The following is an 18884-nucleotide window of genomic DNA, read 5'->3' as shown; positions in this document are numbered from 1 at the left end:
ATTATTGAAACAATTTTCAACGATGCTATCGTACACTCATTAGAATGATTAGTCGAACTTAATATTGCTAACAACAATGCTACTGTAATGAATAATCTTTGTTTGTTATTGTTTCATAAGGTAAGGGGTTCCGGAAAATAATGTTTTGAGATTGAAAAAAAAAATTCTACTGCAATATTTACTTTGATAAGATTCTAATTGTAAGCCTTCTATACAGCTAATTCAGATTCCAGCACTACCCAAGTAACAATTTCCAGTTGAAGAAACGCTTTCGTTTTGATTTTGTTCAGCTGCATGTTGAATAATAATTGCACAGTGTGTTCACCACAACTTTTATAAAACCCTTGTGTACACTGGTTTGGAGAACCTATACAACTGCAACACAAAGGTGTTGTCTAACGTATTCAGTAAAACGTTTACCCAAAATCAATTTCTTGTTGAAGAAACGCTTCCATTGTGATTTTATTCAACTGCATGCTGAATAATAACTGTACAATTTGTTTATTACAACTTCTGTAAAACTCTTGTTTACACTGGTTGGGAGAACCTGTTCAACTACAGCATTATATGTATACGCGGTATAGGAGTAGAAGCAACTTTTATACAACGTTTATAGATACACATTTAAACTCAAGTTTTATTATTTTGGTGAAAGCTCTTATACAACGTTTGTAGACACTTCTTGACAGCTGCTTTGAAATTTAATAGAGGGTAAACCTGAGAGGCGTTTGTTGCACTCTTTTATGACTCCTAAATAATCATTGTATACAGCAAGCGGTGAAAAGCGTTTATAGCACTTTTCAATGACTCCTTAACAACCGGATAGAAGCAACTTTTATACAACGTTTATATAGATGCATATTTAAACTCAAGCTTTATTATTTTGGTGAAAGCTCTTATACAACGTTTGTAGACACTTCTTTACAGCTGCTTTGAAATTTAGTAGAGAGTAAACCCAAAGATGAATACTAAGATGAAACTGTCGGAAGAAAAGCTTTCTATTTTAGTGTCCTCTTTCACGGTCCCTTTCATCCAATGAATACCCCCCGTATTCAAGGTAATTTTGTGGTTTTGCTGCCCCCTCAGTAGAGATGAAATTTTGCGCTCATTTTTATCAAAACAATCACACCAAAATCAGAGATGTCCTATTTTTTAATTACTCGATTAACAACTAATCGATTTTTTTTGTTCACTGTACTACCATTTTTCCACCAATGAGAGTGCAGCACATGTTTGAAACGATCGGTGATGACCCTCTGGAGATGCCAATGCTTATATCGGCATTATATAACCGATTACAAATATTTTACTTTTCGGTTCGTTAATCGATTAATCGATTATTCGAATGAAAGTCGGCCATCCCTAGATGAATATGAAACGTCATTTCAAATATAAGAACCGTACATAAATAATGATACAATTTGAAAGGGACCGGGGCTAATCACAAATTACGTCCCCACGGTAACTGAAACAAACACGAGTGTTCACCGGTTGGTAAACCTGAGAGGCGTTTGTTACACTCTTTTATGACTCCTAAATATTAATTGAACAGCAAGCGGTGAAAAGCGTTTATAACACTTTTCAATTACTCTTCAATAACCGGATAGAAGAAACTTTTATACAACGTTTATAGATACATATTTAAAATCAAGCTTTATTGTTTTGGTGAAAGCTCTTATACAACGTTTGTAGACACTTCTTGACAGCTGCTTTGAAATTTAGTAGAGAGTAAACCTGAGAGGCGTTTGTTACACTCTTTTATGACTCCTAAATAATCACTATACAGCAAGCGGTGAAAAGCGTTTATAGCACTTTTTAATGACTCCTTAATAACCGTTGTGTAAGTACTCACAATATTCACAGATTAAAATTAGTTCAACAATTGTCGTGGTACGCCAAAATAATTGCTTGTACAGTTTTTATTAATTTAATTTATTTGTGCACATTGAAAAAATATGTAATTATGCCATAATTCACATTCTGTGATCATGGAGGAAGTAGTAACTAGCATCGGTTTAATCTTTGATTGATATTCTTTCAATTAATCTCTCTAATCATTAATTGAGAGAATTTATCTAGAAATGTTATCGTTGATTATATGATATATGTCTTAAATTATTTTTTGCATTTATTAATAACACCTATATATAATTAACCTCTACTCCACCGAGGGTTTCTCGAAGTAAGATTCGAACTCATGATCCCGGATTGCCAGCCGCTTCTGTTTCCATCTGCTCTATTCTTGAATACATATTTTGATCATATGAGAGAAGTATATGAAGCTCATCTTGAGTGACTTCTCTTGCAGTCGAATAATCATTGCCTTATGGTCATATAAACGTGCCTATCACTTGTGCTATTTTTAGCAACAAAATTGTGGTTGGTGGTTGGTCGAACGTAAACAATCATTTAAGAGTGCTCCAAGCAGCTTTTGAAGCTTTTAACCAAATGGCAATACAACTACATTCTTGTTCAACTCTGGAACTTGCTCTGGAAACTATTATTCAACGTTTGATCAACTCAGGTGTTCTATAAGAGCTCCCAATGGTTTGTTTTCATGCGTTTATTCCACGCTCTATATAGCTCTTGTCAATCGGTTTAACTAAGGTGCTATAAAAGTTATCGTAGGTCTTATAAAGCATATAGGTAAACCGAACGTAAGCAATCATTTAAGAGTGCTCCAACAGCTTTTAAAACTTTTAATCAAATGGCAATACAACTACATTCTTGTTCAACTCTGGAAGCTATTATTCAACGTTTGATCAACTCAGGTGTTTTATAAGAGCTCCCAATTGTTTGTTTTGATGCGTTTATTCCACGTTCTATATGGCTCCTGTCAAACAGTTAAACCGAACGTAAACAATCATTTAAGAGTGCTCCAAGCAGCTTTTGAAGCTTTTAACCAAAAAGGCAATACAACTACATTCTTGTACAACTCTGGAAGCTATTATTCAACGTTTGATCAACTCAGGTGTTTTATAAGAGCTCTCAATTGTTTGTTTTGATGCGTTTATTCCACGTTCTATATGGCTCCTGTCAAACAGTTAAACCGAACGTAAACAATCATTTAAGAGTGCTCCAAGCAGCTTTTGAAGCTTTTAACCAAAAAGGCAATACAACTACATTCTTGTACAACTCTGGAAGCTATTATTCAACGTTTGATCAACTCAGGTGTTTTATAAGAGCTCCCAATTGTTTGTTTTGATGCGTTTATTCCACGTTCTGTATAGCTCTTGTGAATCAGTTTAACTAAGGTGCTATAAAAGTTATCGTAGGTCTTATAAAGCATATAGTTAAACCGAACGTGAACAATCATTTAAGAGTGCTCCAACAGCTTTTAAAACTTTTAATCAAATGGCAATACAACTACATTCTTGTTCAACTCTGGAAGCTATTATTCAACGTTTGATCAACTCAGGTGTTTTATAAGAGCTTTCAATTGTTTGTTGGGTAGTACTCGAACTTCATGAAAGAGTCCCATGAACTCATATAATGTAGTCGTTGTTTTATTGCACACAGGAGCATTAAGAAAGACTTGAATACACGACACCACTGAAACGGAGCATAAATGTGTCAGTGTTATTTTTCTTCACTCTACACTGAACCAATATGACATATTCCTGTTATGTGGAAATCTTATAAATTTGCGCTATAAGATAATCCATTGAAAATTATATGATTGAAAATGTGCCAGGTAAATTCTATATGAATATCTGATACATTTACAATGCTGGTAATTTGGTAACTTTTATATGATCGTCGTATGATAAATGAAAATCGATCAAATTATAATAATTAACTGAAATGGATTTGAAACCCATAAGCATAAGCTACACTTTTCACCACAATATAATATATGTGTCATAAATCAATCGAAGTAAAGTTTGTGTGAAAATCACATGAAATTTACTTCTTCTTTTGACACATATATTTAATCGATTTCTAAAAATAAATCGAAAAATAAACAGTGGGCAGTGGGAGCTTTCACAGTTGTGCCTTTTTTTTTATTGTAGCTGATTTGGGATTCGATCAAGGACTGTTGAGGTGTGATGCTTTCGGTGTCTGCGCTCGATTTCACTGGGCCACGGCTGACTTCAAGATTGAGCTCGTTCAAATAGCATGAAGTAAGAACAGCTCTCCCGACATGGAATGCAGTGCAACGTTATGCTCGTTTTGCTAGAGTGAAGACAAATAGCACTGACAAATTTATGTTCCGTTTCGGTGGTGTGGTTTGTTCAAATCTGTCTTAATGCACCTGTGTGCAATAAATCAACGACTAAATTATATAAGTTGATGTAACTGGTTCATGAAGTTCGAGTACTAGGGCTGGAATCTGAATTAGCCGTGTAGAAGGCTTACAATTAGAATCATAGCAAAGTAAATATTGCAGTAGAATCATTTTTTTTTCAATCTCAATACATTCTTTTCCGGAAACAAACAAAGATTATTCAATATAGTATCATTGTTGTTAGTAGTATTTAGTTCAATTAATCATTTTAATGAGTGTACGATAGCATCGTTGAAAATTGTTTCAATAATTTATAAAGAACAATCATGTAAGATGTATTTTATTGGGAGCCCAGAAAAACATGCAAAAACAAACGTTTGCTGTTGGATTTCTTAAAAGGCAAATCTATATGACTATTAAAAGATTGGGATAGATCTGTTTACAATCTTTTAACCTCAAAAATCAAAGGAAGCTATTCCAATGAGATATACATGTTTTCCTATACTGCAAAGTTAAATGACAGTCTAATAGTTTCTACATGTCTGTTTACACGCGACAGATCAACAAACGTCAAAAATCATTAAAAGCAACTCCAATAAAATATACATCATTATCTTATAAGATATATATTTTAGTGAGCAATATTCATCATGAAAACAGGTATATTTTACTGGATTTTCCCATAGTGCAAACTTATATGATTTTCCATTAGTTTATAGATGTCTGTTCCCACCCATGACATATCAACAGTTTTTCACCATGAAATATATCAGACAATATTCATATACTTCTTACCTATCGCTAACCACGTTCGAAGCAAAGTATTTCAAGTACTAAGTATGTGAAATTACGATAGAAATCATTCCATATCGCAGTCATAGTTTTTAAGTGATAATCCAATGGAATCTATCAATCATCACATAGAATGAATAAATCTGCTGACATTGCTATGTTATAAGATGGATCCAATAAACGGTACATGTCGATTTGATTCAGTGTAGCAAAACGAGTATAACGTTGCACTACACTGAAACAAATCGACATGTACCGTTTACTGGATCCATCTTATAACATAGCAATGTCAGCAGATTTATTCATTCTACGTGATGATTGATAGATTCCATTGTATTATCACTTTAAAACTATGACTGCGATATGGAATGATTTCTATCGTAATTTCACATACTTTGTACTTGATAATACTTTGCTTCGAACGTGGTTAGCGATAGGTAAGATGTATATGAATATTGTCTGATATATTCCATGGTGAAAAACTGTTGATTTGTCATGGGTGGGAACAGACATCTAGAAACTAATGGAAAATCATATAAGTTTGCATTATGAGAAAATTCAGTACAATATACCTGTTTTCATGATGAATATTGCTCACTAAAAGATATATCTTATAAGATAATCATGTATATTTTATTGAATTGCTTTTAACGATTTTTGACGTTTGTTGATATGTCGCGTGTAAACAGACATGTAGAAACTATTGGACTGTCATTTAACTTTACAGTATAGGAAAACATGTATATCTCATATCTCATTGGAATAGCTTCCTTTGATTTTTGAGGTTTAAAGATTGTAAACAGATTTATCCCAATCATTATATAGTCATATAGATTTGCCTTTTAAGAAATCCAACAGCAAACATTTGTTTTGGCATGTTTTTCTGGGATGAATATCGCTCAAAATAAAATACATCTTACATGATTGCTCTTCATAAATTATTGAAACAATTTTCAACGATGTTATCGTACACTCATTAAAATGATTAGTTGATATTGTTGATATTGTAAATATTGCTAACAACAATGATACTGTATTGAATAATCTTTGTTTGTTATTGTTTCATAAGATAAGGGGTTCCGGAAAAGAATGTATTGAGACTGAAAAAAAAAATTATTCTACTGCAATATTTACTTTGCTGTGATTCTAATTGTAAGCCTTCTACACGGCTAATTCAGATTCCAGCCCTAGTACTCGAACTTCATGAACCAGTTCCATCAACTCATATAATTTAGTCGTTGTTTTATTGCACACAGGCGCATTAAGAAAGATTTGAACAAACGACACCACCGAAACGGAACATAAATTTGTCAGTGCTATTTGTCTTCACTCTAGCAAAACGAGCATAAAGTTGCACTACATTCCATGTTGGGAGAGCTGTTCTTACTTCATGCTAATTGAACGAGCTCAATCTTGAAGTCAGCCGTGGCCCAGTGGAATCGAGCGCAGAAACCGAAAGCATCACACCTCAACAGTTCTTGATCGAATCCCAAATCAGCTACAATAAAAAAAAAGACACAACTGTGAAAGCTCCCACTGCCTGATGTTTATTTTTCGATTTATTTTTAGAAATCGATTAAATATATGTGTCAAAAGAAGAAGTAAATTTCATGTGATTTTCACATAAACTTTACTTCGATTGATTTATGACACATATATTATATTGTGGTAAAACGTAAAGCTTATGCTTATGGGTTTTAAATCCATTTCAGTTAATTATTATAATTTGACTGATTTTCATTTATCATATGACGATCATATAAAAGTTACCAAATTATCAGCATTGTAAATGTATCAGATATTTTTATAGAATTTACCTGACACATTTTCAATCATATCATTTTCAATGGATTATCTTATAGCGCAAATTTATTAGATTTCCACATAACAGGAATATGTCAAATTGGTTCAGTGTACATTCCATGTCGGGAGAGCTGTTCTTACTTCATGCTAATTGAACGAGCTCAATATTGAAGTCAGCCGTGGCCCAATGGAATCGAGCAGACACCAAAAACATCACAGCTCAACAGTTCTGGATCTAATCCCAAATCAGCTACAATAAAAAAAAGACACAACTGTGAAAGCTCCCACTGCCTGTTGTTTATTTTTCGATTTATTTTTAGAAATCGATTAAATATATGTGTCAAAAGAAGAAGTAAATTTCATGTGATTTTCACATAAACTTTACTTCGATTGATTTATGAAAAGTAAAGCTTATGGTTATGTGTTTCAAATCCATTTCAGTTAATTATTATAATTTGACCGATTTTCATTTATCATATGACGATCATATAAAAGTTATCAAATTATCAGCATTGTAAATGTATCAGATATTCATATAGAATTTACCTGACACATTTTCAATCATATCATTTTCAATGGATTATCTTATAGCGCAACATTATTAGACTTCCACATAACAGGAATATGTCAAATTGGTTCAGTGTGGAAGCTGCATGAAAACTATTTTCGGTGTACGCTATTTTAAGACTACTCATTGACTGGGTAGATTGCACTCATTTTTGCATGCTGTACACACCAAAAATCTGACTCAAGTTTCAGCAAAATGGACTGCTGAACTACACTGTCCGCAAGATGTTCACCCTGAATAGCTTAAATCATTCAATCATTGGCGTTGACGGCGACTCTGTAGCTCTTTATAAAATCCATAAGCAAACGTCAGACTTTGTATGCCGTGATTTTTTAAAGGAATCATGCATTAAATGCAGTGTAGGAATTGCATTAGTTTACCCAATTGGGTTGTTAAGGGGTATTGAGGTAAATACATATTCGTTATCTGCATTCAAAATGGAACCGATATCCGAATATTTGAAATAAGTACGATTACATTAGCAAAAATCACCATCTTAGTGCCCCTTGGTGGGACTTTGCATGGGAGCGAGCTGTCAACGAATAGATTTAGTGTCAACGATCAAAAATTTAAATCTTGGTTTAAAAATTGAGATGAATGTCTACGGTATCAATAAAAATATCGTTGTGCTCAGAAAACGAGGCTCTATCAGATGATATATAAAAATTGTTATATTTTTTGAAGTTAAACAACCCAATTTACAAAAACGAAAAAATAAATAAATATTAATGATAATCCAGCAAAGGTGCAAAACAAAAATATTGCTGGACAACCAGCACAGTGCTGTTAATATATATTTATTGCAGGTTCAGCAAAAAATAACAGATATACTGAAGATTCATTTTGTCAGAAGTTTGAATTGAGTTTTAAATTTTAAAAAATATATCGGTTTTTATATGTCAGCTGAAAAAGCTTCGTTTTTTGAGCACAGCGATATATATTTTCGAACCCAAACACTTTCATCTCGATTTTTAAATCAAGATTTAAAGCAAAATAATAACTTCACTGCTCGACACTAAACTGACAAACTGACAGCTTGTTCCCATACAAAGTGACACCGAAGGGCGCTAGTAAGGTGATTTTTGCAAATGTAAAATGGTTTAAGTGTACCAAAATTGATGAAATATTAATTTTGGGTTCCATTTTTAATGCAGATTACGAATATGCATTTACCTCAATACCCTTAAAGAACCCAATTACTGAAAGTTTCAGCAACTTTATTGCTGATCTTTCATCAAGTCCAAAATGGACTGGAGTTGTAAAAAAAAAAAGAGTAAACTGATTTTGCTCCGATGAGTGGGATCTACCCAGATTTTGGGTAAATGGTGTCGGTAGCACAGCGAGCAGCAGCAGAAAAATTGTCTCAACCGATGACTTCCAGGTCGGCGCACGGACAGGTAAAGTTTTCACTCACTTTTTTTCTTTCTTTTGTAGGTACTTTCGGATGGCGGATCAATCCTTCGAAAGGTAAGTGTTCACACGCGATCACTGGACTTGAAATGCACTTTACTTTGTCTATATTCTATTTAAAATTACTATATTTTACTTAATTACAAAAGGCAATAAACTACGGGTTTAAATTCAATTCACTACTTTCTTCTGTTTGTTTTGGTTCCACTTTAATTATGATGATGATGCTTGATGACGTCGCTGTAGCGAAAGAGGATGACTCCTGTCACTCTTCGACTTTTATAACAGGGCGCGGCGGAAGACGGTACAACGCCATGCTACCAATCTAAATTTCCCTTTTGGGCGTTTATAGCCGTCGATCAAAGGGAGTTTTTACGATGTGACCGATGAGCAACAGATGGCGCGTCGATGCATTTTCGTTGTCACGAACATACTGGCCCCTTCAGGAACTTCGTTTCTGACGTGTATACTCGATGATCAGCTGCTCTGCTACCGGTCTCTTTCTCGCATCGGGACTGTCACTGCTATAGATCAGTGCACGGTCCCTAACCTCACTTTTTGCTCCCTATCATTTTGCTTCTGAGTAAAAGAGATAGCAACGAATGGGAGCCAAAACAAACCACCCAAAACTGTCAAAACTTACGGGTGAGAGAAGAGTGCGGCAAATCTTCGTGAACTGATCAATACGATCGATGAAGCTTCGACGGACGATTTGTTTATACACGAAAGTCGACGATAGAAAAATGGTCTTGTCCTTTCTAATGAAAGGCATTGATTTTTAATTACAGATGCTCCTGTTGTCAACGGATAGTCGTGAACTTCGGAATACTATCGTTGAAGGTGAATTTTGGAATGCAAGTAGCTGGATGGCTGCAGTGTTGATGTTTACATCTGTGGTGGTTGGTTTTGGTCGGACGATGATTGCACTGGTAAAAGGCAAATTTTTGATACCGGGCGAACGTAACGGCCGGTTGGTGTTTGGACCGTCACTACCCTGATGACTCCATCTGAACCGGGATGAACCTGGTCGATTCTAGCGGTCTGCCAGTGCATTGGTGCAGTGTTTTCGTCGCGAAGAACAACAAGTTGGTTTTGCTGCAGCTGAATAGGTGGATTGCACCATTTTGTACGTGGCTGCAGTGTGGAAAGGTACTCCAAGTGCCATCTTTTCCACAATTCCTGGAACAGTTTTTGGACCAAGTGCCACTGTCGAAGTCGATTCGTTGGGATATCAATGTAATTGACGTCTGGAACAGCCTTGAGGGCGGATCCCGTTAAAAAGTGTCCCGGAGTGAGTGGCTCAAAGTCGCTAGGATCATCGCTCAGTGGAACAATCGGTCGAGAGTTCAGACAGGATTCGATTTGGCACAGTAGCGTAGTCATGTCGTCGTAGGCAAGAGTGTGCTTTCCGAGGACCCGCACGAAATGCTTTTGAGCAGACTTTATTGCGGCCTCCCATAGCCCGCCGAAGTGGGATGCTCTAGGAGGGTTGAAGTGCCAACGAATTCCTTGCAGATTGCATTCTTGTGCGATAGCATTGCGATGCTCCTTGTTGCGAACGAGATCCCGAAGTTCATTATTCGCTCCAACGAAGTTTCGACCATTATCGCTGTGTAGATCGGAGCAAAGGCCACGGCGAGACACGAACCGACGAAGCGCTTGTAAAAATTTCGGTGTGCTGAGATCTGCTACAAGTTCCAGATGTACTGCTTTCGTGGAGAAGCAAATAAACACGGCAACGTAAGCTTTCCCGGGTGCAGCACGACGATGTATAGGCTTGAGTGAAATTGGTCCCCAATAGTCTACTCCTGTAATGGTGAAGGGTCGACTTGCAGTAGTTCTCGACGCAGGAAGCTCGGCCATAAATTGCTCCAGCATTCGAGGGCGTGCTCGGAAGCAAGTAACACAGGTGTGAACCACACGCTTGGCCATGTTCCTGGCCCCTATGATCCAGTACCGTTGCCGAAGTAGATTGAGGAGCAATTGTGGAGCAGCGTGGAGATGCCGCTCGTGATAGCTGCGAACCAAAAGCAGCGAAAGTTTGTGCGATGCTGGCAGGAGAATTTGATGCTTGCTATCGTATGGTTGTTCTGCCTTTTCCAATCTGCCACCGATGCGAATTACCTTCTCTGACGAGATGAACGGGTGGAACCACTTGAGGCGAGATTTCATCGATACTGGTTCCGACTGTTGAAGCTGCTTCCACTCTTCGCTACACAGCAAAAAAAGTTGTTGAATATTACATCAAAACTGCTGCAACCAGGTCAATCCATCGGTTGCGTAATATCACATTGTACGATGTACATCGATTTTGCGAACAAAATTACATCCATTGATGTAATATTGTATCTGCTATTTGCTATTACATCATTATTTCATACATCAGCTTGAATTACGTTGATCGATATTACATTTTTTTTTGCTGTGTATAGGCTTGTTGTTGAACTAATCTGATGAGTATTCTCTCCGCTTCTAACATCTCTTCTACTTTCAGCAGAGTAGAATTTGGCAGTCCACTGGATTGTTTTCGACAGCTTTGAAGAAAACGACGGCAGTAAGCGACTATACGCAAAAGGTAACGGTATTCGGAGAATTTTTCGACGAGCAGGTCGACGAATGACGGTTCGTTTGGTGACGACGATACTGCTAGGGAGATTCGACGTGCTTCTTCCAACGCCTCAGAAGGTTGATCGTGTGTACTTCCAGCTACTGGCCAGCAATCTTGAGGTTGCCGAAGCCATTCAGGTCCCTGCCACCAGATGTCAAAATCAATTATAGTGTCTGCAGTTATCCCACGTGAAATGCAGTCCGCAGGATTTTCTAGACCAGCGACATGATTCCACGAGCTATTCTGGGTGGTGAGCTGGATCTTAGATGTTCGGTTGGCAACGAACGTGTTCCAAGTAGAAGGAGATGCGTTGAGCCAGCAGAGTACGACGGTGCTATCGAGCCAGAAGTAGCATTTCGCGTCGAGACGGAGCGATGACTGAACCTTTTCGTAGAGTTGCGCTGCCAGTAGTGCTCCACTGAGCTCGAGTCGAGGAATCGATTGCCTTTTTAGAGGTGCTACTCTTGATTTTGCAGTGAGGAGGGCAACCTTAACTATTCCAGATGCATTAGTGGATCTGACGTATGCACAGGCTCCATAGGCAAGCTGCGAGGCATCAGCGAAGATGTGGATCTGGATCGTTGCAGGTTCGGGTTGCAGAATACAGCGTTCGATGCGAAGTTCGTTGAGTCGCGGCAATTTAGACTGATAATTTGTCCAATGGATCTGGTACTCCATCGGTAGTTCCTTGTCCCAACTCCACGAAGATCCACTGTCGTCTTTCAGTTTCCACAGGTTCTGCATGAAAACCTTGGCAGCAGTTACGACAGGTCCCACTAAGCCAAGCGGGTCGTAGAGACGGGCGATGAGCGAAAGAGCGATTCGTTTAGTAATAGGTTGGTCTGCTGTATCAGATGGTAGGTCGATTTTGTATCGCAGGCAATCTGAGGCTGGTTCCCAATGTAGCCCGAGAGTTTTGATGACCTGATCTCGATCGAGGTCTACGGAAGTCTTGAGTGCGCGATTTTCAGGTGGAATTCCCTTGAGTACTACCTCATCGTTTGAAGCCCACTTGCGAAGTTGAAATCCGCCTTTTGCTAGGAGTGCATCTAGCTGGTTCCGGAGTTCAATTACTTCTGCTGCGTTTCTTCCGCCGGAAAAGAGATCGTCAACGTAGACGTCTTTCTTCAGAGCTTTGGCTGCAAGGGGAAAACATTGACCTTCGTCGTCGGCAAGTTGGATCAGTACCCGAGTGGCGAGGAAAGGAGCGCTGGCAGTACCGTACGTTACGGTATTCAGTTGATATGTCTCCATCGGATGGTCCGGTGATGGTTTCCAGACGATGAGTTGGACTCGGCAGTCACGAGGGTCGACGAGAACTTGACGATACATCATCTTGGCATCAGCAACTACCATGACTTGATGCTTTCGGGAGCGCATCGTGATCGATCGGATGTCCTCTTGCACCGTTGGTCCAACCATCAGAGCGTCGTTGAGCGAAGGTCCGTTCGGGGTTTTACACGAGGCATCAAAGACGACCCGTAACTTCGTCGTCGTGCTTTCCTCTCGTATCACAGCGTGATGTGGGAGGTAATAGTGCTGTACCTCTGGGTCTTCGTAATCATGAATGCGCTTCATGTGTCCGAGGTCGAGATACTCGTCGATGAAAGCCTTGTACTGCTGGTGAAGGTCGGGGTTGCGGATTAGACGACCTTGAAGCAGGTGGAATCGACGAACAGCGGTACGACGGTTGTCGCCAACTTGATTTATGACCTCTTCCTTGAACGGTAAGCGGACTACGTAGCGTCCTTCTGGAGTACGAGCTACAGTACGAGAAAAATGTTCCTCGCAGGCAGCTTCTTCGACGGAGTACGCTGTCGAAGTGCTGTCTTCCTCGATTGTCCAGAACTTTTCCATGAGCTGATGGATATCTGCGACGGTAGCGACGTTTGCAACGACGAGAGCGGTAGACGGACTCATTGTAGATTTCCCAGCTACTACCCAACCAAAGACGGAATTGAGCAATACCGGAAGATTGTCGCCGAGAGGAATGCGTCCAGGAACCTTGAACAAGTCAAAGAAAATTTCGGCTCCAATTATGACATCGATGGGATTGGTGCTGTCAAACGACGGATCTGCGAGTTGAATGCTGGGTGGCATGTCCCAAGTTGAAGTATCAACGGAAGTGGCTGGTAGATCGATGGTCACCTTGGGTAGAACGAGAAATTCGACGCTGGTGGAGTACGTGCCAACTCGAGAGCGGATTGTGGATGAAAACTTAAGCCTAGCTTGAGTGGACGCTTGACCGATTCCGGAGATTGGAAGATAGATTTTCTTCCTCTGAGCCTTGATGCGCTGCGAAAACCTTTCCGTGATGAAGCAGCATTCACTTCCTGAGTCCAGAAGTGCGCGGGCAACGTACTCGACCCCGTTGTCATCGATTAAGATGATCATAGCAGTGGCAAGGAGAACTGTCTTCTTCTTATGGCCAGCGGAAGCGTAACTGATGGATTCGACGACCGTAACAGATGAGGACATGGTCGGAGGAATGGTAGCTGGAGTAGGTGTAGCAGGTTTTGGATACTGGACTGGCTTCGAGTTCGACGAAAAAGAGGAATCGTTCGAGCATAGCTGCGTGTGATGACGTCCACGACACTTTCGGCAGTTGGTAGACGACGAACAATCCCTTGATAGGTGACCCTTTCGAAGACAATTTCGGCAGAGTTGATGACGGCGTATCTCTTTCTCCTTTTCTTCTATTGAAAGCTGCGAAAAAATTCCACACATGTACAAAGGGTGATGGTCTGAGCAGACGACACACTTCCGAAGATTGACCTGGTTGGCTCCGTGGCTCGAGACGGATCGCTGAACTGGCTTCTTCTGAACGGTCGACGATTGAGCTTCGATGGGCTTGGCCTGGATGGATTGCAGCACCGTAACTCGTCGCTGGATGAAAGATGTCAGGTCTTTGAAAGTGATCGCTGGTTTGGTCGAAGAGTACTCCTCCCAATCTCGCCTTGTCGTCGGATCCAGTTGAGTGCTGAGCATACGGATGAGCAAAATATCCCAATACTCCGTGCGTTCACCTAATTGCTGCAAAACTTTGACGTTTGCCTCGAATTTCTCCACCAGACTGTGGAGTTCCGTTGCCGTTTCTCTTTTGATAGAAGCGAAATCGAAGAGAGTGTCTACGTACGCCTGCTTCAGCCGAGCAGGGTTTTGGAAGTGTTCCAGCAGAAGGTTCCATGCCACCGGGTAATTGTTCGCACATATTGGGATCGTTTGGATGAGTTGAAGAGCTGTGTTCGATAATGATGATCGGAGGTAATAAAACTTCTGGATATTCGAGAGACCAACAGCTGAGTGGACCAACGACACATACAAATCGTGGAAGTTAAGCCAGTTTTCCAATTTGCCATCGAAGACAGGGAGTTTAACGTCGGGCAAACGCACCTGCGATGCCGACGGAAGGAATTGCGTTTCTGAATGATTAGGAAACGGGCGAGTTGGTGTAATTGGCGTTTTATTTCGGGCCAACAGAAAGCCCTTGACGTGATAATAAGCGGACTCAAGCGACGCCCGCTCCTTCAGATGGGCCTCGATGGCAGCTTCATCGAGCGTCTCCAGCTCGCTTTGGAAAGTATTATAGTCTGACCACATCTTGATCAGGCTCTCAAGACGGACAGGGACTTCGTCGGCCTGCGTCTCCTCATCGTAATCGTCTACGAAGGTCTTAATGAGGTTCAGCGACGTCACTATACTCTTCAGCCGCATCTTTAGCGTCTTGATACGGCGCTCGGTCGACATTGCAGCGAAATCTGTGGACAATGGACCAGCGTAGCACACAAACAGAAAGTAAAAGTAGTTGGAAACCTAATTACCTTGTTGAGGCAATTAATTTGCCTTGAATTTGATAACAGCAGCAACCAAGCAGGAAGATGGCGTTCCGTAGCAGATTGTTCAGCTGGGACAATGGCGATAAGAAGCGATTCTTCAGCGGGCACAATAGCGAATGTGCGATGGCGGCTCACTAGGCGCTGGACTATCGGACTAGCGGAGATTCGACGCTATCCGGCTCGAAGGACCAAATGTCGGTAGCACAGCGAGCAGCAGCAGAAAAATTGTCTCAACCGATGACTTCCAGGTCGGCGCACGGACAGGTAAAGTTTTCACTCACTTTTTTTCTTTCTTTTGTAGGTACTTTCGGATGGCGGATCAATCCTTCGAAAGGTAAGTGTTCACACGCGATCACTGGACTTGAAATGCACTTTACTTTGTCTATATTCTATTTAAAATTACTATATTTTACTTAATTACAAAAGGCAATAAACTACGGGTTTAAATTCAATTCACTACTTTCTTCTGTTTGTTTTGGTTCCACTTTAATTATGATGATGATGCTTGATGACGTCGCTGTAGCGAAAGAGGATGACTCCTGTCACTCTTCGACTTTTATAACAGGGCGCGGCGGAAGACGGTACAACGCCATGCTACCAATCTAAATTTCCCTTTTGGGCGTTTATAGCCGTCGATCAAAGGGAGTTTTTACGATGTGACCGATGAGCAACAGATGGCGCGTCGATGCATTTTCGTTGTCACGAACAAATGGTTTTGATATAAATTTTTCCTTTGTTCGAAATGGCGCAAGTTGTGAACCGGTGATTTTTGCGCTGTGAGTTTAAACTTAGTTTTTCGAATGGGGCATTTACATCTAAATCTCAATACTAGATGATCAAAAAATTTCACACAAGGAAATCAATCTTTGAAAACTCTTCTTTCAGTTCTCGCTTCTACTTGCATCTTTTTGCAGGAAATCTTCAGAATCGTCATTAATCTTCTTTCTATCTATTCAGCGTGCGCGCAGCTAGCCACAGCAAAACACAATCTTTCCTGCAACGTAGATAGAACCGTCCCCCTCGGGCATTCATTCGTTTCTACCGAAATGGGTAACGTTTACTCAAATGACAAATGTCATCATCTGAGTGAACGTTAAACGCTGTCCAGACTGGAGAGTTATAACATGTTATAACGGTTGTCAAATAATTGCAACACAGAAACCACCATCAAGATAGCGCTATACACATTTAGATTTTTTCGCCGAGTCCGGTAAAAAGAAGTGCCGAGAATCCAACATCCGAGCGCTCGGCAAACATCTCGGTAAAACATTCAATTGCCGTGAGATCGGCAAAGCAAAATTTACCACAATTGTCAATTTTTACCAATCCGTCGGAAAGATTGTTTACCGTTTATCGGTATTTTTTTTTTGTGTGAATCCTTGCTGTTTTTCTTTTTTAATTTGTTTGCTTGATTAAGGTAGCGATTTTAAAGGGAAATAAAAGTAGTAGGATACAATATTATAACATTGTTTTTTTTTTTTATTCAAGTTGGTGGTTCCACGAAAAATAAAACACTTTAAATGGCTATCAATCTAGCCATAAATAGTCACAACTTACCGTACATCGTCGGCGAAGGTTTGACCAATGTGAGGCAAATTCGGGTGATTCGGTGCTTCTGGTTTGGTGCTTGCGTAGTTTTCCTCTTCGGTTCGGACTGATCTCGTTTCGAGCGAAGATAGAGCCTGTAACGGGAAAATCTTAGGATGGGATATTTCAGCATCTAGTGAGTCAGTCTGGACCAAGGGCAAGCCGTGGCTCGTTGGATCAGATCGGTGGCTTTGACTTTGCACAGATAGGACCGGACAAGGGCGTTGAACAGGGAGTTCTTGCCGACGTTGGTGTATCCGACCAGATAGATGTCACCACGTGTTCCCCAGAGTTGTGAATTTTAGTGATCAGCTGTTCGACTCAGTAACCGGTGGTGATCGAGATGAGCGACACGTATTTGATGTTATTTCTGGTGAAGCCAGCCTCCAGGAAAGTTGTTCCGAATGTTGTTCAGATAGCCGGGGCAGTCCCGAAGAAGAAGGTCGACTTTGTTTGCGACGACGATTATCGATCGTTTGGGTCCAATAATTTCCGACAGACCCGGCCAGAGAGAGCACGGGAGATTGAGGAGATCCACCTGAAAGGGATTACAAGAGAAATTAATAACATTTTTTTTTGTGAAACAGAAGCCTAGCAAAATGGTACCAACCAGCAACAGGACGAGTTACTTCATATCCTTGATGGAGGATATAATCTCGACGTAATCAAGCACCTCTCGCAGATGGCGGTCATTAGCTGCTGCTTGGATTTATTCTTAAACAGCTGCTGGGCAGGTACCCGGTAATGCACGGTTCAGCGCATTGCAGCAATGCACCACAGCCACTGCAAGGAACTGGTTGCTTCGGACATCTTATCTCCGGTTGTCGGTGCTGCTTCTTCCGTCGAGGAAGGTTCATTCCGGGGCACCCGTTCAATCTTCCTCACTGATTTTTCTGAACTGCGACGCTACCACTTTAAAATTTTCATGCGCACCTAACCTAATTTCATTCTGATAGTTATTTATGTGTCCGTTTTCGTTGACAGATATTTTAAGTATTTTCGGCAAAGCAAAATGTGAATGCCGTATATTTTTTAAAATTATTTTGCTGATTTCGGCAGTTTGCGATTTTTCCAATTAGATCAGTGATTACAATTGACGAAGCTTGGTAAATGATTGTTTTTACCGAAATTTGGCTAAAACCAGATACGAATTTCAATGAACTATCATATGTTTAACGAAACTTTGGTAAATTTTCAATTTACTGAATTGTTACGGCAATATATTTCACCGAGCACAGATTTTGATTTTAAGTGTGACTATTCAAATTTTCAATTTTTCTCAACAAAAATACAAGAGCAAATTTTCATTATGTCGTAAGTAACATTCGCACCAATCCGAGAAAAATAAAGTTTTGTTTTGATGACCGAAAATTTATTCCTATTTCCAAGTAAACACATATAATCTCATAGTGATAGCAATGTTTAACATATTAAGCAGGGTTTTAATCCTACAAATGCAAATCGCTAGCTTTCATGCTAAAAAATACTGGTTTTTGAGTCAAAAGTTATTATACGTCGTTTGGTGGCCCCTATTGTTACTTAAGTCAAAGTGTATTTACCAGGATATTCGGGAGAATTATCAATTTCGTCTCCTTACGTGCAGTCCATTCATCATTTTAGGACCACCGAAATCATCTTAGCAACAAACAGTTCGATTTATTCACTTTAATAATGAGAAAGCGAAACGACGAACGTACACTTTTCACGGGTTTCTCAGCGCTGTTACTTAAGTCAAACGGCATCTCCATAGAAATTGGGTGACTTAAGTAACATCGAAAACTATTTTGATCGGAAGGTGATTACGTCAAAAAGCAATTCGACTGGTAAATAAATTTGAAAATGGGATTTGATCCTATATGCGGAAAGTATATAGTGTAATAGCAGGAGAATCGATTGACACTGATAGCTCGACTTTGTTTACCTTTGTTACATTCGACGTAATGAAAATTTGCTCTTGAATATTCCTTAACACCCCAGCAACGACGAAGAATTAAATTTTGTGTGAGTGATTTTCGACTACAAAATGAGTATCCTCAAAATAGAGTGTACAAT

The 18884-nt window shown here is 39.8% G+C and overlaps 1 protein-coding gene across 1 annotated transcript; it reads right to left on the bottom strand.

The window, feature by feature from the left end:
• Positions 1-9686: 9686 nt before the first annotated feature.
• On the bottom strand, positions 9687-17689 carry LOC135709910 (uncharacterized). Its single transcript, XM_065232356.1, has 4 exons — positions 17571-17689; positions 16803-16927; positions 11279-15167; positions 9687-11013 (listed from the first exon to the last, which is right to left on the bottom strand). The coding sequence occupies exons 1-4, from the start codon at positions 17687-17689 to the stop codon at positions 9687-9689; spliced, it is 5460 nt and encodes a 1819-aa protein (XP_065088428.1).
• Between the last annotated feature and the right edge of the window lie 1195 nt (positions 17690-18884).

Source organism: Ochlerotatus camptorhynchus, unplaced genomic scaffold, assembly GCF_037179485.1.
Source record: "Ochlerotatus camptorhynchus isolate MF236.1 unplaced genomic scaffold, CSIRO-AGI_Acam_v1.1 ptg000367l, whole genome shotgun sequence".
In the NCBI taxonomy this organism is placed as follows: Eukaryota; Metazoa; Arthropoda; class Insecta; order Diptera; family Culicidae; genus Ochlerotatus; species Ochlerotatus camptorhynchus.
Note: the sequence above shows the minus strand (reverse complement) of the source record. Positions and strands in the feature narration are given on the sequence as shown.

Bases quoted from the DNA above. Each gene is read 5' to 3' on its own strand.
- LOC135709910 (XM_065232356.1), bottom strand. From the start codon at position 17,689: ATGAACCTTCCTCGACGGAAGAAGCAGCACCGACAACCGGAGATAAGA. The intron at 16,928-17,570 runs GTACCTGCCCAG...TTCCCGTTACAG, and splicing joins GCTGAACCGTGCATTACCGG to GCTCTATCTTCGCTCGAAAC. The intron at 11,014-11,278 runs GTTAGAAGCGGA...TTTGCTGTGTAG, and splicing joins CTGCTGAAAGTAGAAGAGAT to CGAAGAGTGGAAGCAGCTTC.